The sequence below is a fragment of the Arachis duranensis genome, chromosome 9 (assembly GCF_000817695.3).
Source record: "Arachis duranensis cultivar V14167 chromosome 9, aradu.V14167.gnm2.J7QH, whole genome shotgun sequence".
Taxonomy (NCBI): Eukaryota; Viridiplantae; Streptophyta; class Magnoliopsida; order Fabales; family Fabaceae; genus Arachis; species Arachis duranensis.
Window position 1 is genome coordinate 137,042 of NC_029780.3, and position 26,950 is coordinate 163,991.

At 34.4% G+C, this 26,950-nt stretch overlaps 4 protein-coding genes and 1 pseudogene across 4 annotated transcripts in view; 3 read left to right on the top strand and 2 right to left on the bottom strand.

Annotated features, from left to right (window-relative positions):
* LOC107463687 (ABC transporter F family member 3) overlaps positions 1-1,730 on the top strand; it is a gene marked incomplete in the record, with an annotated part of 21,734 nt that extends 20,004 nt beyond the window's left edge. The window contains 1 exon segment of the mRNA XM_016082538.3: positions 1,576-1,730.
* Positions 1,731-2,651: 921 nt separating this feature from the next.
* On the bottom strand, positions 2,652-4,359 carry LOC107463705 (thymidine kinase a). Its single transcript, XM_016082559.3, has 4 exons — positions 4,110-4,359; positions 3,556-3,700; positions 3,255-3,376; positions 2,652-3,136 (listed from the first exon to the last, which is right to left on the bottom strand). Exons 1-4 carry the CDS (start codon positions 4,253-4,255, stop codon positions 2,863-2,865), a joined length of 687 nt encoding a protein of 228 aa, XP_015938045.1. The 5' UTR covers positions 4,256-4,359; the 3' UTR covers positions 2,652-2,862.
* A 1,803-nt stretch (positions 4,360-6,162) lies between these two features.
* On the bottom strand, positions 6,163-8,188 carry LOC107463684 (F-box/kelch-repeat protein At3g23880-like; annotated as a pseudogene).
* A 178-nt stretch (positions 8,189-8,366) lies between these two features.
* On the top strand, positions 8,367-11,908 carry LOC107463685 (uncharacterized). Its single transcript, XM_016082536.3, is given in 6 exon segments — positions 8,367-8,530; positions 8,532-8,605; positions 9,245-9,332; positions 11,039-11,171; positions 11,271-11,309; positions 11,706-11,908. Coding segments are annotated over 6 exon segments (579 nt in total). The 3' UTR covers positions 11,787-11,908.
* Positions 11,909-19,719: 7,811 nt separating this feature from the next.
* On the top strand, positions 19,720-26,140 carry LOC107463686 (threonine--tRNA ligase, chloroplastic/mitochondrial 2). Its single transcript, XM_016082537.3, is given in 9 exon segments — positions 19,720-20,116; positions 20,920-21,066; positions 21,195-21,342; positions 23,402-23,501; positions 23,503-23,527; positions 23,680-24,057; positions 24,378-24,686; positions 25,242-25,442; positions 25,629-26,140. Coding segments are annotated over 9 exon segments (1,929 nt in total). The 5' UTR covers positions 19,720-19,777; the 3' UTR covers positions 25,911-26,140.
* Positions 26,141-26,950: the final 810 nt, after the last annotated feature.

Sequence of the window (26,950 nt, forward strand, 5' to 3'; positions counted from 1 at the left end):
CCTCCGTGAATACTCCCATATCCAGTCACTTCTCTCCCAACATGGTCATTTAAATATCCTCCTAAGAAAATCTTATCTCCCAAAGGTATGCATTGAACAAAACTCTCTAGATCCTCCAAAAACTTTATCTTGTGTTGTTCGTCCGAACCCACTTGTGGTGCATAGGCGCTAATCACATGGAAAGCACCTCCCTCCACCACAAGTTTGATAGAGATGATCCGATCCACCACCCTCTTGACATTCACTACGTCATTCTTCCGTTGCTTATCCACAATTATTCCAACCCCATTCCTGTTCTTCACCTTTCCTGTATACCAAAGTTTGAAATCAGAAGTATCCAACTCCCTAGCCTTTGCACCAACCCATTTCGTTTCTTGTAGGCACATAATGTTAATCTTCCTCCTTGTCATGGTATCCACCACCTCCATGGACTTTCCTGTTAGAGTGCCTATGTTTCATGTCCCAAATCTCAATCTTATGTCACTTCGACCTTTACCTTTTACTTTGTGAACTAGCTTATTTACCCTCGTTCGTTCACGAAAACGCGAGAACCCTTGCTCATTTAACACTACATTCGGGCACCGATGCAACGGCTCTTGCTTTGACACCGTACTCGAGCCATACGGCGCGTTGCTTCCGGGCAACGACCGACCTAGCTTTAGCGCAATAATGTCTTTGATTCATGTCATGGGAGTTCGACTATATTTTTATGTTGGTTGCCGAAGACCTAACACAACCCTCCTCCTTTATCCGGGTTTGGAACTGGTTATGTACCGCAAATGTAACATAGGCGGAGTTTAATATACGTAATAAAGAATAAAAAAATTTATAGTTACCATTATTTAATCAATTAACTTAGCCCGTTGAAGTTTATAAGGATAAATTCATTTACTTCACTTTAATATTTACTAATAAATAAAAAAAAATTGTTACAAGATATTTATTGTGATATTTAATTCCCAAACATAAATTACAGCAAAAAACGTTAGTTTAAAATAAGGAATCTTCATATATGGTACTTTTATATAAGGCAAAACATCGAAATAAACTAAAAGTATGTCAAAATTATGTGAATCACCCAAAGGCAAAACTATTATGTGCATTTCCTTAATAGTCATTTTTTAAATAATTCGATACAATAGATATATTGGATTTAGCAATGTTAGCACTAAATCGAATCAGCCTAATTCGAGTTATTAGATATACATGTAATTCTACGGGATTGATTCGATTTATGTGTGATTGTTTAGACCTCTTAACCAATCAAATGAGCTCAATTCGATTTACGCAATGCTACCGGCAACCAAGTAAATCGATTATATATCTAAGTCGATTTACATGCACGTAACCTAATGAATAAATTGACATTCCAATTCGATTTATTATGTGTTTACCAAGATATATAGATTTTTCTTTATAAAATACAAATTGCGATAACCACCTGTGAGATAGACAAAAATCCCATGATTTGAATTGTCTGAAAACCTGTTTCGTGCAAGCTATGAACATGGACTTTATCGCCTTCCGACATGTGCCGATGCGGTGCCATTACATTTGTGTGGTCTGTTGGGGTTAATGTAGATGAAACATACAATTTTGCACTTTACTTTTTCTATACCTATGTATAAGGTAAATTGTTTTTGCTTCCAAGGAAAAAGGAAATTTTATTAACAGTAATACAAATCAGAGTAGAAGATCCCATGGGATTGAACCTTGTAGCGGTACAGATTTTTCTGCTTATTTAAACAAACGAACAAAATGGAATTGAGACTTCGAAGTCCAATGATAATCCGCAGCGTCACATTATATTGATGAGATCAAATTTAGCTCGTTACCAAGAAGAAAGGGGAAGCTCTCAATGAGGGAAAACTCAAAATTCATAATTTTTATCGTGTCGTTTTACATCATATCCTGTTTATAGTGAAGCTGAAGATAACATTGTAGTTCATCCAATAACCGACTAAGGCCTAAATCGACTAAGAAAGGATACCCCATCATTACTAAGAATAATCCAACTAAGAAAAACATCCTGCCAGCACAGTTTCTTAAAAAAGAGTACCATTATGCATCATAATGGTCTAGGCCCTTAAATATGCAAATCTGAATAGAAAATCAAAATGCTCTTGAAATTGAAGTTATTGGAAACTACACAAAAATCACAAGAAAAAGGACAATAATTCCAACCATTTCTGTTATCATTTTGAATCACTTAAATTTGGCTTCATCTTAGGTCTCCAAGTCACTTATTCATGCTGCATTTGGCTACTCTAAAAGCTGAAGAAGGATGGTCCATTTTCGCAATTCACATACAATCTGATTACTCTTGGTCTTTTCCTCCGTGGCTAGTTTAGTCTTGCAAAAAAGTTGCTTTTTAGTCTTACTCTTTTTGCTCTAGCTCTAGTCATGGACCATTTACACCTTATAGTTATTTAGTATCTTTGGTGTACATTGAATTCTCATCGGGAAGAACCTCCAGTTTGAAAACGAAGAATATGAAAGGTAATTTGCAAAATAAAATGACAGATACTACGCGATTTACAAAATAGAATTGTATGTTGACAATTTTGCCTAAAGTAAACAGATGCTTTTACAAAAGGTTAACGTCCAAAAAGAAAAAACGTCTAAATACCAAAATTTCATGTCATAGGACATAGGATAAGCAATACTTCTTTCATTGAAATATGATAACGCAACAATAATTAAAAACCACTATTGAATACCAGTATATTTATAATTATATCTATATACAACTACATAGACCCTATGACAACCAAAATTCCAAGATAACTTGTTGAATTAACTAATAGCAATAGACAATATGCTCCAAAAATCATTTTGAGGCAAGTTTTATGTATCTCCACACTAAAAGCTTGTGGCTACATCAAGAAGTGAATCATTGTTGCATTTGACAGATTCCAACACATTCTTTGAAGTTTCAGTGACAACTTCACTGTTAATATAGTGATATCGGCACACTGGCATGTAGACATCAGAACCAGCAATCAGTTCAGTTTGTGTCTCTTGTGTTTTCCTGAGAGTGAAGAAAGCACGCTTGCAGCATAATTCACATCGAGCTGTCAACTTGGTTACAGTATCAGCAAGCGGTATTATGTGAAGCACAGAACCAAAGCTTTTCCTGAAGAACATAGATAGCAGAAAAAAAGGTTTGAAAAACATCCAGATTGGTAACATTTCCAGCGCAGTAAAACAAAGGTACTGAACACAACAACGATTAGAATATCTGCATAAAGTACCTCAAGTAATCACCATCCAGGCCAGCAACAATCACAATTTTACCATCTTCATCAGCAGCCTTGCAGCAGAACTCATATAGGTCCTCAAAAAATTGAGCTTCATCTATACCAATCACATCCAACTGCATCCAAAATACTACTAACATTCAGCCAACATTACATCTAGCTAAGGGTATCGCTTTGCTCCTCTATAAGAGAACTAAATTACTATATCAACTATGCAACTATAGCACCACAAATTCTAATAAGCAATATACCCTAAGCAATAGTCAACTGTAACATAATGAAATATCAAGACTACCTTTCGATAAGCATCATGACCATATTTTTCTTGGAATGACATCAGATCTTGCAATGCCCAACAAGGAAATCTAATCCCATCATGTGTCACAACCGAGTCAATGGCATATCTTGTATCCTTGCTTGATTTTAACATAGCCACGTTTCTTCACAACATAACATAATTTAAACATAAAGAGGAATTAGCCCCCAGCAGAAGATTCTACAAATCACTATCAGATCACAGTTTTTCAGTTTAAAGAGTACTACTCTTTCTTCTTTTATTATTCGTTCCAAGAGAAAAAAATTATGTGGTGAAGCATGTATAGTCAGCAGTAACTGAAAAGGAAGGGATTCCCCACCAAAACACCAAAGTTTTCATCGTGATTCAGTTTGAGCCGGGGGTAACAGAATTCCCACTCAGATTATCTCATTTCAAGTTATCAAAATTTTCCAGCCGAGTAGAGCAACAAAAACAAGATACTATTAAAGACTTCAAAACGATTGTTAAAAACCAAAAAACGCACAACCCATCCACTAATTCACTTAAACAGAGCATGTTAGATTCATTAATACCTGCCATTGTCAACTTCGGATTTGATACGGCGAAGAAGGGAAGAAGTTTTTCCTGCAAACATGGGACCAACAATAACATGGACCTCGCCAGAAGGGTAACGATCCTTGCCGGAGATAAAGGGAGTTGGGTGCTTGAAGGAAGCCATTGAATGAATCGAGGATGAGAATTAAAGAAGGATCTTTGATGGTGAATGGTGATGGGTAAGTTTGGGGATCATGGATTGAACATTTATAGAGAGAATGAGAGAGGAACATCTTTTGGGCGGGATCTATGATTATGAAGGTATCGGTGGTTCACTGGCTTGGCATTTTGATTTTTGGGAATTTGAAAAGCCACTGAAATTTTGGAGGGAATAAAGGATTTTGAAAGACAAGCGCAATTTGGAGGTAAGAAGAGTACATGACACGCAACGCAAGTGAAATTGTTGATTAAAGACGGATTCGAATTTTGGACATTTAAAATTTGAAAAAGTTGATCACGCCATTCAATTTACCTTAGCTTAGACTACGTTTGGTAGAACATTAAAAATAAAATGAAAATGAATAATTTATATTTTATTTGATAATAAACTGAATATAAAATAAAATAAAATAAATAATAAAAAATTTGATTTATCTTAATTTTTTTATACAAAATTTAAAAAGAAAAAATACAATAATAAAACATATAATTATAAAAAATTGATGTTGACAATAAAAAAAAGTTACATCTCTATCTATGTGAAAACTCAGGTAGAGTCAACTTCATGTAAAGTTAATAGCTGAAAGTCGTTAGATGAAAATTTAGTCAAATCAGTCAAATCATTTAACAGCTCTCATTATCAACTTCACGTAAAATCGACTGCATTTGAATTTTCACGGTATGTATTTATGTCTGAATTGTCATATGCTTATAAATAAACGCAGCCTTATATACATACATTAATATAACGATTAAAATAACACACCCCTAAATTAATTTGCATCGTTGCCTTTTTCAATCATACTACATAATCAAATCCTACCTACTAATATTCAATGGTGCTTCTAATTGTCACCTTCATTGAATGTAGATTTCAACGTTCTTCATACTTTATTAATAACAGCAGAACTCTAATACTAATTCATGCATGGCAGGAATAAACCACAATACTCAAGTAAAATCCTTTCTCTCCTTTTTTTACTACATAGGCGGATAGGCCCATTTCCTTTTTTAAGTATGGAACACTCGAACAAAACAAAATGTGATCTAGAAGGCAGAAGCCACCACCCGGAGAGTGGATTAAGGCAAATATGGATGCTGCTTTTCGAAAGGACTTGGCGGAAGGTGCTACAGGCGTAGTGATCAGAGATAAGTCAGGAAGATTAATCACAGGGACAACTGAGAAAATTGTAGCCTCGTCAAGTCTAGCAACAGAGACCTATGCCATAAGGAGTGCACTGAATTTAGCAAAAAATTTACAAACGGAAAAAATATTTGTTGAATTGGGCAACCTTAGAGCAAGCATTGAAGTCGAAATAGATCCTATTCTTCAGGACATTCAATGGCTTGCGGCTTTAATGGCCTCTGGGATGGTCCATTCTCATAGACCATATCCAAGAGACATCCAACCTCCTTGTTTGACGTTCAAGAAAGGACCGACAAATACATCAACATGGAAGAGACTGCACAGTTACGAAGACCTAATCAGAACAAAAAAAGTTGGTCAAAGCTATAACAAGAAGGATCAAAAGAAGAATGACGACTACACTGGTTAGACTGAGAGGTATCACTCTTACACCCCACTAAGAATATCTCTTGTTGAAGTTTATAGGGACATTTGTCAAGTGAAGAAGTTACCACATCCACGTCCAATCAGAAGCAAGAAAAGAGGCAACAGGTTGAAATATTGTAAGTATCAACGCATATATGGCCACCACACTAATGATTGCTATGACATGTTATGAAATAGCTTGCGCGAGATGGAAAGCATGATAAATACTGGGAGTCCGATAGGAGATTATATTGTCTAACAGAGGTAAACGTTAGAGACTGTTTTATATATTCTAAAACTTGGGAAACTAAAGTGTCGGATATTAAAATTCCCAAGTATTCATTTAGGTAATGACTTGTTATCAGAAAGTTGCTATAGAAATTACACGACGGTCATAATCTCAGTTGCAACAAAAGTAAACAAGGGAACTGAAGTCTGAAATAGAAACTTTGATAGCACCTTTCTCCTTTCATCCTTCCCACCTCTCTTGATTCCTCCATATACCATCAACAATCCATCAAGTTCTTGAAGCTCTGGCTGCATATATCAATTATTCAAAGTTCAAACAGAAGTGAAATTTTCCCCCTATAATAGAACCAACTGTAGCAGCACTATGAAAAGGAATTCAAGTTAGTCACTTACGTTACTAAAAAAAATTAGGCCAGGACTTACCAAAATGGCAGAAATTTTACACACAAGAATCTCATATAGAATGATTCAGCATCTACACAATAGGTCTTTTGTAATTGCTTATTTTCCATTTTAATAGATTCCATGGAAACCTACATTACTATCAAAAGGAAGCTACTGAAGAATTTATGAAGAAAGAAGTTTAAATAAAAAAACAAAACAAGGCTAGATAGTTGAAATAATAGTGTGTGAAGAATCAACCAAGAATAACAAAAACCCAAAGGTGAACTAAAAAAAATGATCTCATCTATTCTTTTAAATCATAGATGCTCATCCAACTAATTTAGAAGCAGCAAATACAATAAGCAAACAAATTAGTAACACTAAGACTACACCAAAAGTGGATACTATATCCTACATGAAATGGCTAGGATTTAAAATAACCTTAATGATATACTATAAGTTAAGATAATCAAAGCAAAGCTTACTGTCACAGAGGCAGAACCAAGCTTTCAGTATAATCTTTCGGTTGGATCCACACTTCTCCTCTGGGAATTGCATGCCGTTCTACTCTATCATCTTTGAAATCATACTGAATTACTGCTATATCTTCTGCGCTTAAGATCAGCACAACATCACCATTCTCAGACATGCACATGGGCACGAGTGGAAACACCTCTGATACAAGGAAAAAGCTATCTAGTTGAAGATGCTCATTTGTAACATTGAGCAATAGAGTCCAAGATCTCGCATTTCCAAACTCCTTCATTTGCCACAAAACAAAGTTGGTGGTGTCGTAATCATGACAGAGGTACAGACATTCGTTCAAAACCCCAAGAACAGGCGTAAGTATGGGGCGTTCATCAAGACCATCAGGGAGCGCAAAAATGTTTGTATGTCTCTTCCCCCAAATCAAGAGAAACTATCTCCACTTGATCAAGAGCGGTGACATCTTCCCATGCATTATCACCCTCGAAGTTGCGCAACGCCAACCAATTAAGGGTGCCAGTTATATATATTCCATCATTTTTGTTCCTAATTCTTCCTGCAATTGGAAGAGCAGGGAAGCTTCCCTTGTCTCTCCAACCAGAATCTCCCATTGTGTAAACTTTCACCTGACATTTCTCAGAATCCTTTTCAGCCTCCAAACTCGTGATGAGAGCCACCACCTTGTAAGCTTCATTTTTGTAATCATAACCGAAACCTAACTCTAACGACACAAAGGAATTGCAGGGTAAAATTGGAGATCTTCCAGATGCAATTCGTGTTACCGGGTTCCAAATCTTGACCCAGAACTCATCAGTGGAATCCTCCGAGTCCCAAATAGGGCCAGCGAGACAGACCAAGCCATGGCATGTACCTACAACCCAGTAATCATCCATTATCGGGAAAGAACTGTATACGGAAGCGGCTGACAGGCGGGAATTAAGCAAAGAAGGAACGGAGCAGGGGACTGCACGGATGATATGGTGTTGAGGATCATGCAAATCTTCTATGGTTAACATGATGTTGGCGCCTTTCGGTGATCTGAGATATTTCAGTTTGACGAACACCGGGCTGGAGATGAGGGAGTTCCAGGAACGGCAGACGCACTTGAACTGCATCAGGGTTTTGAGAGGAAGCCATAAGAGGATCAACATTATCACATTCTCAGGGAGGTATGGTGGTTGCCGCAGCTGAGTGGGGGGACGACGACTCTCCATGAGCAACGCCGATCAGATGAGTGTTCCTCTTTGCTTTTTCTCGTTTAGGGCACACTCTACTCTTTAGCAACAGCAGCAATGTTGGCCGTCGATTGTGTTATTTTATTCCAATCTAACGGCTGGAAAGCCTTGGCGCGAAAAAGAAAAGAAACATAATAGAAAGCGGGGGCCGGGGGTGATTGAATTGCGAGATGGCGGCGAGAGGCAAAGGGAGTGTGAGTTTAGAGGGACAGAAAGTCATTCTTGTTCCGTACATGGAGTCCCACGTACCCAAGTATCACTCCTGGATGCAAGACCCTTCCCTTCTTGAGGCTACTGCCTCAGAACCTCTCTCCCTCGACCAAGAGTATTTTTGCAGAGGAGACGTTTATTGTACTCGATAAAGATTTGCTTGTTGGAAATTTCTCTCATGGGGAACCCCATGTTGAAGGTATCTCTCCTGTTGATTTTATGACCTTATCTCTCTGTGTTTCTTCTTCTTCCCCTCTTTTCTAGTTCAGTAACCGGAAAATTTGGGAATCTTTTGGAACCTAAGAAGAACAGAAAAGAAAAAGTTCTTCTTTTACTAGCTGTTATTCTGAAAATCCTCTTTGTTCAAAATTTTCTATTTCTCCTTATATTCTGAATCTTTACTCCCCTGATCGATAATGCTTTTCTCTATCATTTATTTTATTGTATGAATATGAATAGTTTCAGTTTTTGCAAAATAGAACTTGCTTTGGGTATTTAATGAATAGGTAGCAGGGTTTGTTCAATATGATTAAAGGGATGCAACATGATTTCGTTAAGGATTTAGATTTGATTAATTGACTTGGGGCTATTCAGATTTTTAATTCTTTAATCAGTGTATGAGCATTAAAACCTGTTGTCGGGTAGTAATCTTGTGAACACCGCCATGCTTCTTGCTTCCATTAGTTTCAACTTGCAATCCTTATGTTGTTAAATATTCGTGGATTCAACTTGTTCAGTTGAACAGCAATTTAGTTAGGTATGCTTGCAGCTACATGGGCAATTTTCTTGATTCCAAGTAATTTGGTTAGATTGGAGACTAATATATGCTATATTGCAGCCATGGTTGGTGATGTAAATATCTTCATGAATGACTTGGATAATCCTCACATGGCAGAGATTGAAGTAATGATTGCTGAACCAAAAAGGTAAAAGCTTTAATTTTCATGTCATAAACTAGTTTTTAACATATTTGGTTCAGAGTTCACCAGTTTTTTTCTAGTCCTTTTTACTGGATATGTTTTATAGATCATTTCTTATTGAAAATGAATGGCATCCTTGAAAAGCTCAAGATAACATATTCATCCTAGAAATAGACAGCAAGTGATTAGTTTCCTAAACTTTATATCATGGACCAGTTTTGTTAGAGGGCCAAACTGTGTTTTGTGATAATGTGACTAAATTACAGGTTTTTCTAGGGACAAATATGTTTATACCTCGAGTTTTCAAGGATGAGATTGTAGGTTTTGTTTTCCCTAATAATAATAATTGGCAGTTTAGATGCTGAAGAAATTTAGAAATTTTACTAGCACAGCCAGCTAAAGTAGTTTCTTTGGAGCCCCATTCTTTATGGCATCAAGTTATTAGTAGTAAGTATGGCTTGAATGAAATGTTTGGGAGGCTTATATTGCTATCCATATGCTACTCATTCTGATTCTATCCCTTGGAAATTCATTTCTCGTTTTTTATTTTTCCTACCTCCAAACCTGTGCTTTCCTTGAAGGTGGGTGATTGTTCTCACTTTCACTTGGAGGAGGATCATCATGTAGGTGCTGTCTTTTATACTAACCTTCCTCATCTATATCGTCTATTATTCTTGCATAACTCTCCTATCTAGAATTTTTATACTGTATATGGTTCTTCCTTTTCTTGGAATTTTTACCTTTACTGGTAACCTAAATGTTAGAGAATCCTTTGAGAGTCACTTTATTGGGTCTCCTTGAAATTGCTCCTTTGTCATCTAACCCTGAACAAAGGTTGTGTTAACTTGATATGTTTGGTATGTTTAGTTGTAAATCTTAGATCAGGTTTTGTTGATTACTTTTGCTGCTTTGGGAACAGTGAAGGCAGAATCTTTTTGGCAATATCCAGTATATGCCACTATATGGTGTATTTGGTTGAACCACAATGTAGATGTTTGGCCTCGTTTGGTGTAATGCTTATGATCTTTTTAGAGTTCTTACAATATCAGAAATTCAGAATATTGAGAGATTGGAAAGCTATGCTTCACTTATCTTCTGACACCATTTCTTTTTTCTTTTTTTTCCCCCCTGTAAGGACGACATCCTAACCTTCCTTCTTATAACATTCTTTACTCTGTGATATTCTTTTATCAAAAAGAGAAAAAGATACCCAGAAAAAAGTTAAAAGCGGTAGGCATAGGAGAATATAGGTGAAAACAAGTTAAAATGGGTTTCTTTGAGTTAGGTAGATTACATCATTTAGTTTATGAATTTCTATTAGTGTGAATCTGCTTTCCTCTTTTAAATTTGCATCCCTAAAACTAATAGGCGAATTTGTTTCTGTTCTGAAATAGCTGTAGTCTACTCTGGAATGGTTCTGGTCTATTGTCAATATACAAGCATTTTCTCTCGGTTGCATTTCGATAACCTTTGTCCTGTTGGTGTATAGTATAATAACCCATCAGACCAGAATAAAATTTTAGAAACTGTATTATTTCTTAGTTATATCCTCTAACATCTTTACATCAACTTTTTGTTTATATGATGATCATGGAAGTTTTAACAATAAAAGCCATTTCTGGTCCTGAATTTAACAGCAAGGTTTTGGTTTTGATTTCGTCTGAGACAGCCAGTATTAAAGCTCATCGTTCTCTTGGTCTTTGCTAGCATAGCCGTGGAAAAGGAATAGGAAAGGAGTCTGTTCTGATTATGATGGCCTTTTCTATCGAGAGCTTAGGAATCAATGTCTTTCGTGTCAAAATTGGAGAATCAAATGAAGCATCCCTTAACCTATTCAAAAAATTGGTGTGTATGCTGCTTTCTCCATTTTTCGTTTTCTTTTTCAGATTCAAATGGTTGTTATAAGTTCTATTTAGATTGACTAAGCTCTTAATTGCTTTGTAGGGTTTTGTGCAGACTTCATATAGCAATATCTTCCGTGAGGTGAGCATATTTATTACTTACAACTCCCTCAGCTATCAAATAATTGTTCAGTATTGAAATTTCATTTGTTAACAACTAATTGGCCATTTAGAACATTTATGCACATTAATTATCGTTTCTGAATTATATCCCTATTCAATAACATGAATGGAAAAGTGGAGGAGGGAGACATTGGTTGAATAGGGGGAACAAATAATAAGTAGGGAAATTTTTTTCTTTTTCTTTTTGACAAAAGAATTTCATTAAAGTGAGAAGAGAAGGACCAAACGTTATAATTGCTGTTATGATCAATTGATAACTTCGTGCATGCATGTATGTTCCTGTACAGTGTACATTAGAAAGTTTCTTTATTTTCTTTTTCCATTCTTTTTTAAATGTTTTTTTTTTTTTTTACAGGTAACTTTGGAGTGGCAAGTATCAGAGCTCAAGAATGAAGAGATGGTTGGTTTGTCGGCTACTATGATTAAACATAAATAAATGTTACATTTCAGATCATCTTGTTAAATTTTAATAGCGGATGCCAGATATTCACTCCTCCTTATATGACCTTTCCCATTAATCGTTATTTAGTGAGATGGAGGAGGGTTTTCAAGCCTTTCTATGGATAATGTCTCAGTAACACTGATACAATTGAGTCACAAATATTAAATTAGGGGATCAAATTAAATAAATTGAAATTTTGGGTACGAAATTGAGCTATGAATATAATTTTAAAGACTAATTTGAGTATTAACTCCACATAAATATACAAATGTGTAAGCTCCAAACAGCTTGAAAATGCTAGTAATATTAGGTGATGGTGCAAAAATTAAATCCAAATAAAATATAAAGTAGATTGATTAAAACTAGTGAAGTCCAAAAAATTAGAAATTTCTAAGTTTAATTTTGGTTGAATTAGATATAATAAAATAATATAAATGTATATAACATATGTCTATTTATAAAGAAAAATGATGGAATAAGGATGGAATGATGTGATTATGTGTGGATTATTGTCAGCTCAATAAAATATCTGGAATGATGTGATTATGTGTGGGCTATTGTCAGTTCAATAAAATATCTACTGCCAAGTCTTAATGATTAGTTTGATCAATTTCAAAGAATTACATGTTTTCTAAGATTGACCTGGGTTTAAGGTACCATTAATTAAAGATAAAAGAAGAAGACATTCCAAAAATTATCTTTGGTACTCGCTGGTTGCTACGAGCATTATGAGTTTTTAGTAATGTCTTTTATCTTGACGAAATGTCTTTTATCTTGACGAATGCACTAACAGCTTTCATGAATTTAATGAACCAGGTCTTTAAACCTTTCTTAAATTGTTTTGCTATCGTCTTTATTGATGACATCTTGGTATATTCGAAAAGTGCTACAAAGCATGAATATTATTTGAGGATTGTGTTGCAAACCTTAAGGGACCATAAACTTTATTCCAAGTTCTCTAAATGTGAGTTTTGGCTCGATCACATGACATTTTTGGAGCATTGCGTATAAAAGAGATGGAATGATGGTGGACTCAGAAATTTGAAGCCATTTAGAAGTGGTCAAGGTCTACTATGGTAATAGAAATCCGTAGCTTTCTAGGATTTGCTTGCTACTATTAGCGATTCATCAAGGATTTTTCGAGGATTTATACGCAATTAACTAAGTTAATCCAAAAGAATGTAAAGTTTCAATGATGATAAATTTGTGAGAAAAGTTTTCAGACGCTTAAGACTTGTCTAACCTCAACAACTGTTCTTAATTTACCTTCCGGGTTTGAAAATTTTAGTTTTTTGTGATGCATCTCGGATAGGATTTGGATGTGTATTGATGCAACATGGTTAAGATATTGCTTATGCCTCGGACAACTCAAGAAGCACAAGCAGAATTATTCAACTCATGACTTGGAAATTGTAGCTATCATTTTTTCCTTAAAAATTTGGAGGCATTACCTTTATGGTGAGACCTGTGAGATCTATACGAGTCACAAAAGTTTAAAGTATATTCCAACAAAAGAATTTGAATCTAAGACAATAGAGATGAATGGAGTTGCTAAAGGATTATGATTGTTCTATTTTATATCATCATGGCAAGACAAATATTGTGGTGGATCTCCTTAGTATGAAGTCTATGGGTAGCCAAGCACATATCACTCTTGTAAGGAGACTAATTGTTGAAGAAGTCCACCAACTTGAGGCTAGTGGAATCCAATTTGACCTTGGAGAATCAGGAACTCTCCTAGCACATGTTTGGACTCAATCTTTTCTCATAGAACAGATCAATGTTGCACAAAGTAATGATCCAAAGTTAAGAAAATTTACAGAAGATATTTGCAATGGGAAGAACTCAGACTTTTCTGTTGAGTAAGGTGTTTTGGTTGTGGTAACCATTTATGTGTGTTGGATAGCCACAACTTAAAGAAAACGATTTTTGAGAAGGCTCATAATTCTAAGTACACAGTTCATCCAATACTAGCTCACAAATATTAGCACGCTCAGAGTTACTTCCGGTTCTTTGAAACCAAGTTGCGAATGGATATTATGTCTATTATTATTTTTAAATGTATTACTATCAATATTTAAATTAATTTATGATTTTTAGCACTTGAAAATATTTGATTGATGTGAAATTTGAATTATTGAAATGAATATTGATTTTTGAGAAACTTATAATTTTATAAAAATACACATGAGACGATATTCGTATATTTTATAAAAACATACATATTTTTTTTAATTGACTTTATTATACTTTAATTTGACTTTTAGTATGCATACATATATATATGTTTGATTTATTATGATATTTAGTAATATATTCAAGAATTAGATATTTGTTATACATGAATTATTTTGGATTGTTATGGGAGATTCTGACTAAAAAATCGTAGTTAACGGTAGTTATAACGTTAATCTAGATGCATTTGGTTCAGACCTCAATTAGTAGGGGTGTTGCTAATCTAACGTGTAGGCCACACGTTGGATCTGCTATACCATACGGACACATTAGAGGAAAAGACTATCCTTAGAGGTGAAGCCGCCCAAGTGTGTAGCATTCGATTTGATTTGACTTCTAGAATGAGAACTCTCATTTCAGTTTATTCATTTAATTACTTATCTATTTATTTACATATTTACTTAATATGAATTTCTTATCTCTAGAAAAAAAATATAACTTTTAAATTAAAATTTCTATCGTCTTGTATGGGTTATAAATATAATGTTTGTTCGCTGCGCTGCAAAATTCTCCTATTATATTCTCATTTTTTTAGATACAAGTGTCAATTCAGATTCTATTATATCTGCTCCATAGTAGGTCTTAGTAATTTTGGTGAACCTTTCTTCTATACAAGGGCTATGTTTGTATGTGATGAAATTTTTATGCTAAAATCTAGATTATGTCAATGCTCCATATATCATAGACAGGATACTCGTGTGAGCTATGTTATTTTGGATGTTAAATTCTTTGGATAATAATTATGATTTAATTATACAAGACTATAGATTCAACTATATGTTTTAGTTATCAACTTAACATATATGATGCGACTTTTGATATGTTTATGTTTTGTCGATTTGGTGGTTCGATATTTAATGATCTGGGAGCGAAGTTTACTCCTCTTTGTGAGTACCAATTTTTTTTTTACATCAAAATTCATACCTTTGACAATGACGAAGAAGAATGAATTAAGCTTTGCAGAAATTCAAAATAAACAATAAAATATAAAAGATTTGAATAAAAAGAAAATTAAATTACAGAAAGGAAAAGTGTTTAGACAAGTAAAGGGCAAATTAAAAAGGTAAAGGCTGGAAAAGATAAAAGTTGCTGAATTTAAAGGAATCGAAATGACATTGCAATGAAGATAAATTGCATGAAAAAAAAAGTGGCAGGAAATTTAAATGAAAAGTAAAGACATGGAAGGAACCATTCAAAGAAAAAGACTCTTGACTGATTCAGTAAGTCGCTGGCGATGTGAGTGAGTATGAGAGTTTTCTCTGAAAAGATTCCAACCCTTGTTCCTTCAAGCCTTCTCCTATCTATGAGACTCTTCAACCAATCTAATTGAAATATAACTTCCATGTACATTAATCCATGAATAACCGTTCCTGCTCTTTGAGTGTTGTATGTAACTGCCACCAACTTATCTTCACCTATTAACTTTCTTCGATTGTTTCACTCTCTCTCAATGAGTCCTGGTCGATCAACATTCTCTCCTTCATCGATTGACCATCCTCAATGAATCTAATGTAGTTATTCTCCACTTCAAAGTTCACAACTTGTTATTTTTTCTACTGAACTGCTGACCTCTTCTTCGACATAGTTGACCTCCGTCGGGTCTGTCATTTCGACTTTCATATTTGTATCAATTGATTAATAGAAAGTACCTAACGGAGTATGTAATTGGCTCCAATCCAAAGCCAATTCTAACATGTATTTGAAAGTTGATCGAAATATTTTGACATTTAGCAATGATTGAAGTCGAATTTGTTGAACATTGGCTTGTCAAAGAATTCAATAACATCTTTATCGAAAATATTATTTTTGATATAACAGTTTAGTTTTTGGATATAATTGGGATATGCTATTATTTTGTTAGATATGGATGTCTATTATTGATACATGAAGATAATATTCATTTTGACAAGAGTTCTAAAATTAAAGAAACTCTATCCGTTTTTTTGTAATTTGGTTGATTGGTTTGTTAAAGAACTTGTCTCTTGAGCGCCAATTATGAATGGATTCAGACCATGACATATTTTTTACTAGGATGGATTGATGGTCAATGTATGTAAGATTGTTTGTTGGATGCCGAATCCAGCTTAATGTTTTTTTTTTCGCAAAAATACTGAGATGTTTTTTTTTTCAAAATTTTAAACTTGATTTTCACTTGATATAGAGCAGGTTTTAATGTGGTCCAAAAGTAGTACGATTTTATTGGATCTAGAATCGAACAAGAATCTTTAAAATTGATCCAATAAATATTTAATGTTGAGTCTAAGACAAAACAGATCCAGCTTCACCGCTACTTTCTTTTATATAAATTGTGTGTTGCATATTGTTCATATCCTCATCTAACAAATAAAGTCAGGCTCAATAAGGACAAAAGGTCCAACCCTAATAGGAGGCCTCTACTGCATATCCGACTTCTTTGAAGAGGTTGGACGTCGTGGAAAGGGCTCAGCTCTGCTTGTCTAAACAAGTAATTGCCTCCGTGAATCTCTCCAATCATCTCTATCTCTACTGAAAGATAGATCCTAACAAACTCGCAAGACAAAGAGAATGACTATCCATCAATAAAGGTAGAACTACTCCAACAAAAGGTGGTTAATGATTCTACTATAAATACACTGACACCTCTCAGGTATACACACGTTCTATTCTACTAAATCCTGTCTAAAGTCCTTGCAAATTTAAACATTGGAGTCTCTTGCAGATACCACCCCCACATCCTTACGAAGAACTTGGACGGCAACTTCTCAGTACCAAACAAGTCGGACGTTATCTTACAAGAGATTTAAATCTCAGTGTTCAAGTCCAAATCAACGTTTCAGATAACTCTCAAAACACATACTTTTTTGTTTTGGAAGATGTACCCAATCCTTGTGTACCAATTCACTCACAAATAGTCTGGAGACCAATTATATATAGAAAACCTTAAATTAAATTAAATGAAAATTGGGAAGTAGAAGGTGGTATTTACTTGACTGAAAATGCTTTATGTACGAGAGAGACAAATGATGCATTAGGTCGATTTTATCTTCCTCGATTTTATTTAGAATCCTCTATATTCTATGCTGTTATGCAAAAGGGACAAGTGATACAAAATATTTTTTGAGAAAACATTTAGTTTGACTTCTAAAGTTATACTCGAGTCTCAATTTAGTTTTTGAAATTCCAATTACCTCAATTTAGTTCGTAAACTTTTTAAATTTTAATCACGTTAGTTCCTGCGATAGTATCTGTCACAGAGTCATTACTAAAGAGATGATGTGTATAACAAAATGTCACACTAGACATCTAATGAATATATTACATGGCATTTAAAATTTTTGCATCAATTTAGTCCCTACCAACTATTTAAATCCTTAATTCCCAATTTCATTTGAAACTCGTTAGCTTCTTCTTCGATTTACACTCTTTTTTTGAAAACCTTTTTATGAAGTTCATGATAGGTAGCAACAGTAAATCCATTGGGAGTTCTAACAACCAACGCTCTGATAGAGGTTGGAGAACCACTCTAAGTAGAGAAGAATGGTTTCCAGAGTGGTTAGACTTGCTAAAAACATAAACTGCATTATTGTTATGAGACAAAAACAGACCAAAAAGAGTTCATTTAAAAAATTAGATCAACTATTCTATATACGATCAATAATTAAATCTTTTGGATCAATTACTTCATGTTATAAGATACAACAAGCAGTTGATTTAATTAATTTGGCTACATATAGAGATTAAGACTTTGATAAAATTGCACCTCTCTTCTAAATAAAATAGAGAAAGAATCAAATGTAATATATCACATATGACAATCTAATTCCATCTTTTTATTTCTTAATTCATTGATTATCAGTAAATACACCAATGTTGAAACCCTAACTCAAAAAAAACTTCTCTAAAATACTTAAAATCAAATTAATGGTACAAAAATAGGGAATGATCAAACATCTAATTAATAAGCCAAAAAATTAAATGGCAGTCATTGAAAACATAAACCCTAACAGAGAACAAGCACAAAAATTAACATATACTAACATGTAAAGCAAAATATATTTAGCTAGAATACATAAAAAAGAAAAAGAGGAGGAACCAAAAGTGAAGTAAAAAAACAAAGTATCATCATGGGTATAGAAGTTTTTTTCTTCACTATTTTTCTGACCTCAAATGTAGGTGAAGAGAAGGTTGCCAGTGCAATGCGAAGTGGTTGGAGAAAAGAGAATCGCAACTTCAATGAATTTGATAAGTCAAACTCGCAACAACGCTATTGAAAAGAAGAGAAAGAAGATCAGTCCTATTATAGGGAGAATATGGTGCAGTGCTTGTTTAACTAAAACGTTTGCTATCTCAAGACATGATACGACGTCGTTTTGGGCTGTTTGAGCGCCAAACCAAAACGACGTCATTTTAGTGGAGTCCAGCGTGGCATTGTGACAGAAACCACTACAGAGATTAACGTTATTAAAATTTAAAACTTTTAGAAATTAAATTGAGGTAATTAAAATTTTAAAGACTAAATTGAGATTCGGATGTAACTTTAGAGACCAAACTGAATATTTTTTCTATTTTATTTTTATATGTTTTTCTATTTCTCTCTTTTTTTTCTTGTTTTTCTTTGTATTTTTTTTGTCTCTCTTTTTTCATTTTTTTAAATTTTGATTGAATTTAGTTTCAATTTTGAGTTAGAAATTTGAAATTAAATTAAATGGTGATTGAGAAGTAAAGATGTGGTATTTATCTTAAACAAAAAAGCTTCGTGTATAAAAAACTAAAAAAGACAAGTGATGTATTAGATCGATTTTGTCTTTCTTACTTTTATTTGGAATTTTTTGTGTTCTTTGCTGTGATTCTTTACCAGATAAAATATATAATAATTAAAAAAATATTTTTGTTAAAATTTTAATTTCAATTTAAATAAGTTAAGCTATAATTAGTGTATGGAGACATCAGCCATCACCCATTTCTTTAGAGTTGTGTATGGCTCAGTCCAGCTCGAAGATCTCACGTCTCAAATATTTTAGGGATTAATTTAGTGTAATTTCATCGTGTTTAGATCGGATAAAAGTTTTAAAAATAGACCTGATCATTATTTTGGGTCGGGTTCGAGTTATGATTTGGATTGCCCGAAGTCGATCCAGTGATCCGGTCATTATACACAATTAATATTTTGTATTATTAGTGATGAATAATGGTTATTCTTATGTAAAATTTAAGTATTGTAAATCTTAATATTTTGTGTTATTGTTATTATAAGACTATAAGTTAATGTTTTATATTTAAAATACATAAGATTTTAGACTAATATATAATGTGTGTAATTTGTATTGATTTAAATATTTGGTGTTATTATACAATATTAGTATTGATTATGATTTTGCTTTAATTTTAGAGAAGAATTAGTTCTTAATTTATTTTTCTAATTTTACCTTATCAAATAATAGTTGGAGTCTTGAAAATTTGGATATTTTCACATGTTAGCTTATAAGAAGGTATTAAGATAATGTAATATTAATGGTTCAATTTTTAACCAATTTTTACCCGATATAATCGTAACCCAAAAATGTATAGGTTTCATCGGATCTAGACCGAATTCGAATTTAATAAATAAATCCGTCGGACCGAATCTAAATCACATCAAACACAATTTCACGCCGCCCATGCACACCATATATTTCCTCTTCCAGTCTTTCCTTTCAGTCTTTCACACGAGACACGACGCATAAAACATAACAAATTCACAGTAGTTACACTACACATAGAGATATTAAGATATGCTTAGGTCTTTTTTGGTTCGTTCACCCAAAATGGCTGCTCCCTTTGCCATTTCCCCTCTTCCATCCTCTACGCCTTTCCCTTTCCATTTCCATAAACCACACTCAACGCCGCGCTTCGCTTCACTTCACGGTACCTTGTTCTCTCCAACCACTTCCAGCTCCATCCTTAACCTCTACCGCGCCAAAAGACAAAAATGCCCCTCATTTATCACTCTCGCCATTGCCACCGATTCCTCCATCCACCAGAACCAGAACCAGAACCAGAGGGGGAGCGAGGACAAAATTGTTCTTCCAACTAACGAATCTTCTGAGACGCTTCTCAGGATTCGCCACACGGTAATGTGACTTCTTCGTTTCGCATAAGATTGAAATGAAAAGTTTTTGTTGACTGCAAACTTATAATTACACAGTCACCAAAAAAAAAACTTATAATTACACTAATTTCTTATATATTAGTTTAGGACAGTTTTACACGTGCTTTTAGTTCACACCCTCAAAAATTACTACTTTGTATGACTTTTATCTAACCATGAATAAATAAATACTTATAATAACTACAATCGATCAATTTACCTAAAATGAAGATGTTTCTTTATCAATTCCTTAATTGCTGAGCATAATTAATTTTGATCACTAATTTTGGACTTGAGGTAGTGAGGTATTCGTTAGTAGTGCACTAAGAACATTTGGTTGGCCCTGAAGGGACATGATGGTAAGGTAAGAATGAAAGATATATATGAGTATTTTTGGCGATACCTTGTGCTGTGGATGCCAAAATGTATTGCATCGATCTTTTATCTGTGATTTCATTGTTCACTTATTATTTGTTTCCTTACGTATTCATTTTTAGTGTAAGAGGTGAAAGCAAGTCAAGCAACATTCATAGATGTTATTAGCATTAGCGAGTTCAATTTGAAATTCAGATTTCTGTTGTTCATAATTATAAACAAAATTTTGATGCTTTATAATAAAGAAAACTGACCATGAGTATGTAGAATTTCATGAGAAACAGGTACTTTAGTTCTTTCATAAATAGTGAAAGTTAATTCTGTGGTGTGACTCTTAGTTGTTGTACAGGTTACTGAATGTTTTTTTATGTCTAGATTCAGCTGTTTGACTAACAAGCTGCAGATATACAGTGTGCACATGTGATGGCAATGGCTGTTCAAAAACTATTTCCTGATGCAAAAGTCACAATTGGGCCTTGGATAGAAAATGGGTTTTATTATGATTTCGATATCGAGTCTTTGACTGATAATGATTTGAAGAAAATCAAGAAGGAGATGGTAAGTTGAGTCAATCTATTAGTTTTATATGTGGGATTTATTTACTTGTTATGGTCACATTCTTCTCAAACCATCCATTAGGCTGTGTATCCACAGAATATAATTAATGTTTTCTTAATTGACTGTAGGATCGAATAATTGGCAGAAATTTACCACTTGTAAGAGAAGAAGTTTCAAGAGATGAAGCTCTCAGGAGAATAATGGCTCTGAATGAACCTTACAAGATAGAGATTTTGGAAAGCATTAAAGAAGAACCCATCACGATTTATCATATTGGTAGGCTTCCAGCTCTTTTCCCCAGTGTCTTCTGTACGTATTCTTAGACAGAGAGAGAAAGAGAGTATATTGAAGTGTGGATTAGGTGCATGTATGTTTCATATAGACAAGTATGTTTTAGTATAGTTATTCTGGTGAGACTCTAGTCTAATAAAGGATTGCTGTATAGATACACCAGCTTCATGATTGTTAGTCAAATTGTATGTGTGTATTTATATTAGTCATTCTAAACTGCTACAACCTAAGCCCAAATATAGAATTCTAAACTGCTACATGTTTTATATCCCACATAACAACCAAATTGTGGCAGACCCGTTTTCTCTAATATAGTAAGCTAGCATAATCTAGAAGAGTCTAGAAGAGTTAGTTAGAGTCCTCTTTCAGCTATGATATGACAACTACGGTTAGTTACAGCTGTCATAACTAATATATGAAAAGGCTATTCTGCCTAGCTTACACCACAAGCTACAATCTCTCCATATATAATAAATCGTACCACTGTGATTCAGTAATAAAAACAGCTTTTCAGATTCAGAGTTTCACTCTCTCCAAATGCTCTGAACTCTCTAAATTCTCCTTTCTCTAATATTCTCGCTTTATGTGTTTCCTTTGGTTTACAAGTCAAACTTCCTGAAAGGGCTCGTCAATATTGGTATCCATCCCATTTTTTTCTTTACAAAGTTAAAACCTTTAACTTTCCTTTACATTTCAGTTCCTAACTCTTTGTTGATTGAGTCGGTTGGATATTATAGTTTGTAATAAATTATTATTCCTCAATGCTAATAGGTTAACCGCTTATGGGTTTTCTATGTTGCTGCATTTTCATATGGATTTTATATTTGAAAAATATGACCTTTTAAACTAGGGTCCCACCTTGTGAGGTTTTGAGAGAGTATATGTATGTGGCCTTGTCTATCCCACAGTTGAAGAGGTTATAGTATTGTGGTCAAAGACATTGTCATCCACATAAGATTTCTCTTGAACAAACTCATTTGCCAGTTTAAATCTCCCTATGTTCAAAGCTTTTTCTTGGAATGTTGTTCTTAATTGGGTTAATTCTAATGATGCTCTAGAAGTGCAGGTCCCTCATTGCTTTTGTCTGCTAATATGTGTAAGTGTACCGTTAAGACTCTTAATCTGCACCCAATATTTGGAGAATGTTGGGTTTGTCCCATGGACATGGACTTGCATAATTTTCTACTCATTAAGCTTGGAGGTTTTGGTTCATGTAAAGATGCAAAGTTTCTGTGGCAATGTTAGGTTTTTGTAGTGCTTTGGTGTATTTGGTTAGAAAGAAATTCTAGGAATTTTAATGATTCCTTTTCCACAATTGATTTTGTTTGGCAGAATTGCCTATTTGGCGTCCCCTTGACATGCAGCTACTGGTTTTCCTTTAACTGATATTAAAAGGGATTGGTATACACCGTTACATTATCTATCCCTTTTGGTCTTAGCTATATCTTTTGCATCTATCCAACGATTACTTATCCTCCCCTTTTGTACATTCTTCAGCCACATAAGTTTAGCATAATACCTTAATTCTCTATCAGACCACAATGCTGCATTTTGCTTGTGAACTCTTACTTTGACATGTTATATTTCTTGTTCTCGGATCCTTTAAATTGGTAAAAGATTATTTCTGGTTTTTTGTTTGTCACCTTCAGTGGAGCAGAGGAGCTCTATTTCTTTGTTGTCTCTTAAGGGATTGTTTGTAAGCTGAATTTTTGAAGAAAAGGGTGGGGAAGGGAAGACCTGTAGTGTAAATTTTATACTATATGCCCTCCATTTCCCTGCCATTCCCTTAAACTTTCATCTTTTGTGGGTTGGAGGCTTATATGTAGCCACTAAGCTTGAATGTTTTGAATCTGCACTATTTTGCATCTTTAGCTTGATCAATGAAAATCCTTCAATATAAATGGATAATGTAGGATGTCTGATATTGGTACTGTGAATTTGCAAGTGTAAAAGCGTGTGCTTAGAAGGATTGCCTTGCAGTTTTTGACATTGCATTGAAGAAGAATATTGCCTGAGGAGTAACTTTATCCTTTCTTCCATAAAGGTGAGGAATGGTGGGATCTTTGTGCCGGACCTCATGTTGATTCTACTGGTAAAATCAACAAGAAAGCGGTTGAACTTGAATCTGTTGCTGGTGCTTACTGGAGATCTTGATTTGTTTTCAATTCAGGTGCATGTTCTTTGCATTATGGTTTCCTTTCTTATTTGCTTCCATGATGAAGCAGATTTGTTAGGATATCTTATTATTCATAATTTTGTGGGTAAGTAACCTATTGATTCATGATGAAATCTTGCCTGTGTGACTAAAATTTATTTATGCAGGATGATGCTGGTGGGGGTTTAGTTTTCTGGCACCCAAAAGGCGCCATTGTGAGGGACATAATTGAAGATTTGTGGAAAAAAATTCACATGGATCGTGATTATGATCTTCTGTACACACCACATGTGGCAAAAGCTGAACTCTGGAAGATTAGTGGTCATTTGGACTTCTACAAGGAGAGTATGTATGATCAGATGAGCATTGAAGATGAGATCTATCAGCTTCGACCAATGAACTGTCCTAATCATATTTTGGTATACAAAAGGAAGCTGAATTCCTATCGAGATTTTCCTATTAGGGTGGCAGAATTGGGAACCGTTTATAGATATGAGTTATCTGGAAGTTTACATGGGCTTTTCCGGGTCAGAGGTTTCACTCAGGTTTGCCATCATTATACATAGCTCATTGTCTTCTGAACTATTAAATACTATAACTGATCCTGTTTTTCTAAAAGAGTGGAAGACAAATCTCTGGCTTTTACTTGCTGAGAGTTTTGATTTAGTGTTAAAGGTTGTGGACATCTGATGTTCCTGGCCCATATTTCTGAAAGCCTCATGTTCAAAGCACCCATTTTAGATTTTTTTTTTCCGAGGGGGGAAAAATTGTGGCATGTGATGTTGTTAATGTTAAATATAGGATAGCCTTGTTGTAGATTGTATGCTGATAGATTGGCTGTGCTATCTCGATGTCATTTTTACAGGATGATGCACACATCTTTTGTTTGGAGGATCAGATTAAAGATGAGATAAGGGGTGTCTTAGATCTCACTGAAGAAATACTGCTGAAATTTGGTTTTGACAAGTATGAAGTAAATTTGTCTACAAGGCCTGAAAAAGCTGTTGGGGATGATAATATATGGGAGAAAGCTACCTCTGCTTTGAAAGATGCTTTGGATGATAAAGGTTGGACATATCAAATTGATGAAGGGGGAGGTGCCTTTTATGGGCCAAAGATTGATCTCAAGATTGAGGATGCTCTTGGTAGGAAGTGGCAATGTTCAACCATACAGGCAATTCCTAACTTGATAATTGTTTAAATATAAAGAGAAATAATAGGGGGCCATCAAAATTTATTATTTTCGTCCATCACTTAGCCATCAACTTGATTTCTTTAGTCTAATAATCCAACAACATACTTTTAAGTATTGATGGCTATCTGATGGCCAAAAACAATAAAATTCTAATGGTCATCTAACATTCCTCAAATATAAAACAACTCAATTGTAAATTATACTCATTCCTTTGGCATGGCCCTATTGGGAAGAGCTTATTTTTACCCTTATCAATCCATGCCACAACACTAATTTCAACACTTAGTATAACTGGCGGGTTTGTTTATTGTCAATGTTTTAATTTTATGCTCAAATTGAGACATAAAACCATTCTTGTGCCTCTATCCAGTTACTTGAAATCAATGACAGATTGACAGGTGTGAGATTCATTCATTAACAATTGTATGCTTAAGCTTCATCTTTTCTCAGAAAGTATTCGCTGGATAGTTTTTTATATTACTCTTTGCATTAAACTATTTCCCCAATTGTTTGACTTCATTTAAATTTCAACAGGTTGATTTTAATTTACCACAGCGTTTCGACATCACGTATGTTGACTCGGATGGTGAAAGCAAGAGACCTATATTGATCCATAGAGCAGTGCTTGGATCCTTGGAAAGATTCTTTGGTGTTCTCATAGAGCATTATGCTGGTGATTTTCCATTGTGGCTTTCTCCAATACAAGTTCGGGTGTTACCTGTTACTGATGCCCAGGTAACGTAACTCAAAACTTTGGTATATATATGTTTTCTTTATGCATGCATGGTAAATGGGTTATGGGGAAATATTCCCACATGGAAGAAAACGAAAAAAAAAAAATGAAAGGGAAGATATATGATTCATAGTGAGAACAATCGGTGGTGTGTGAACTGAAGGAAGCATTTTCTGTTTTTCACGCAGCTTGAGTATTGCAATGATGTGATCAATAACCTGAAAAAGAAAGGCATCCGTGCTCAAGTGTGCCATGGAGAACGCCTGGCAAAGCTCATAAGAAATGCAGAGAAGCAGAAAATTCCATTGATGGCTGTTGTTGGCGCAAAGGAAGTTGAAACAAAATCAGTTACAGTTAGATCTAGATTCGGTGGGGAGCTTGGAACCATGTCAGTTGATGATTTGATTAGCAGAATAAATTTGACAACAGAAAACCCATCCTCAATTCATCATTTTGATATTTCAAATTAAGCAAGGTCGTGGGCCTACTACCATCCGAAACATCATGCTTTGTAATTGTATATTTTACAACATCAAGTTAGCATGGGCTCAACTAATAACGTGATAGATTCTGGAATAGCTGCAGACGCAATAAATCGATTTAGCTCGAGAATTGATATTTGGGTACAAGTTCTGTGTTTTATTTTTTATGCTTTGGTATTTTTCTTATTTATGCAAAGAAGAGAGTAAACATTTTATTTTTTTTAACTGTGTGAGGTATCAGAACTCTTCAGAGAAGCGAATGAGAAACAGCAGCGGAGAGAGAAAGAGAGAAAGATCTAGAAAATTCTTTTCATAGTGTGTGAATCAGAGAAAATAATTTCATTAGCTAATTGTTACATTGACTCTTAGTCTTATATAGTAGCTTTTATAGTAACTATTAACAATCACTAACTATTCTCAATACTAGCTAACTAACTCTGTCATCTTAACTTACTAGCTCAATTGCTATTTATCCCTAACACTATGAATGTTCAGAAGACAAATAAATTTAGGGGCCTGCTACACATACAAGTAAAAAGGCCGTACAAGTTTTACAAGTTATCAGCCCAAACTTCATTAACACGCGCATTAACTCATTTTCAATGGAGCGTAACTACACGCGCCCCACTCAAACGGTTCCTCTTCGTCTTCTTCTTCTTCTCTTCTTCTTCTTCTTCCTCTTCCTCCTCCTCCTCCTCCTCCTCCTCCTCTTCTTCTTCTTCTTCTTCTTCTTCGTTTTTTTTTCGATTTTCATGGTTTCTGAAATTCTTCTTCTTCTTCTTGCTGCACGTTCTTCTTCCTCTTACTCTTCTTCTTCTCCTTTTCTTTCGTTTCTGCACGTTCTTCTTCCTCGTTTTCCTCTTCTTCTTCTTCTTCATTTATGTCTTTTCTCTTTGTTTTCTCTTTTTTTTTTTCATGGTAAAATCGTTTTTGAAGAAGAAGAAGAAGCAGAAGATGAGGAGGAGAAAGAGAAAGAGTTCTGAATTATGCATAAGATGTACTTCAACGAATTTTGGGTGTATTTTTTT

Bases quoted from the DNA above. Each gene is read 5' to 3' on its own strand.
- LOC107463705 (XM_016082559.3), bottom strand. From the start codon at position 4,255: ATGGCTTCCTTCAAGCACCCAACTCCCTTTATCTCCGGCAAGGATCGT. The intron at 3,377-3,555 runs GTAGTCTTGATA...TTTTGGATGCAG, and splicing joins GTCATGATGCTTATCGAAAG to TTGGATGTGATTGGTATAGA. The intron at 3,137-3,254 runs GTACTTTATGCA...TATGTTCTTCAG, and splicing joins CTGGATGGTGATTACTTGAG to GAAAAGCTTTGGTTCTGTGC.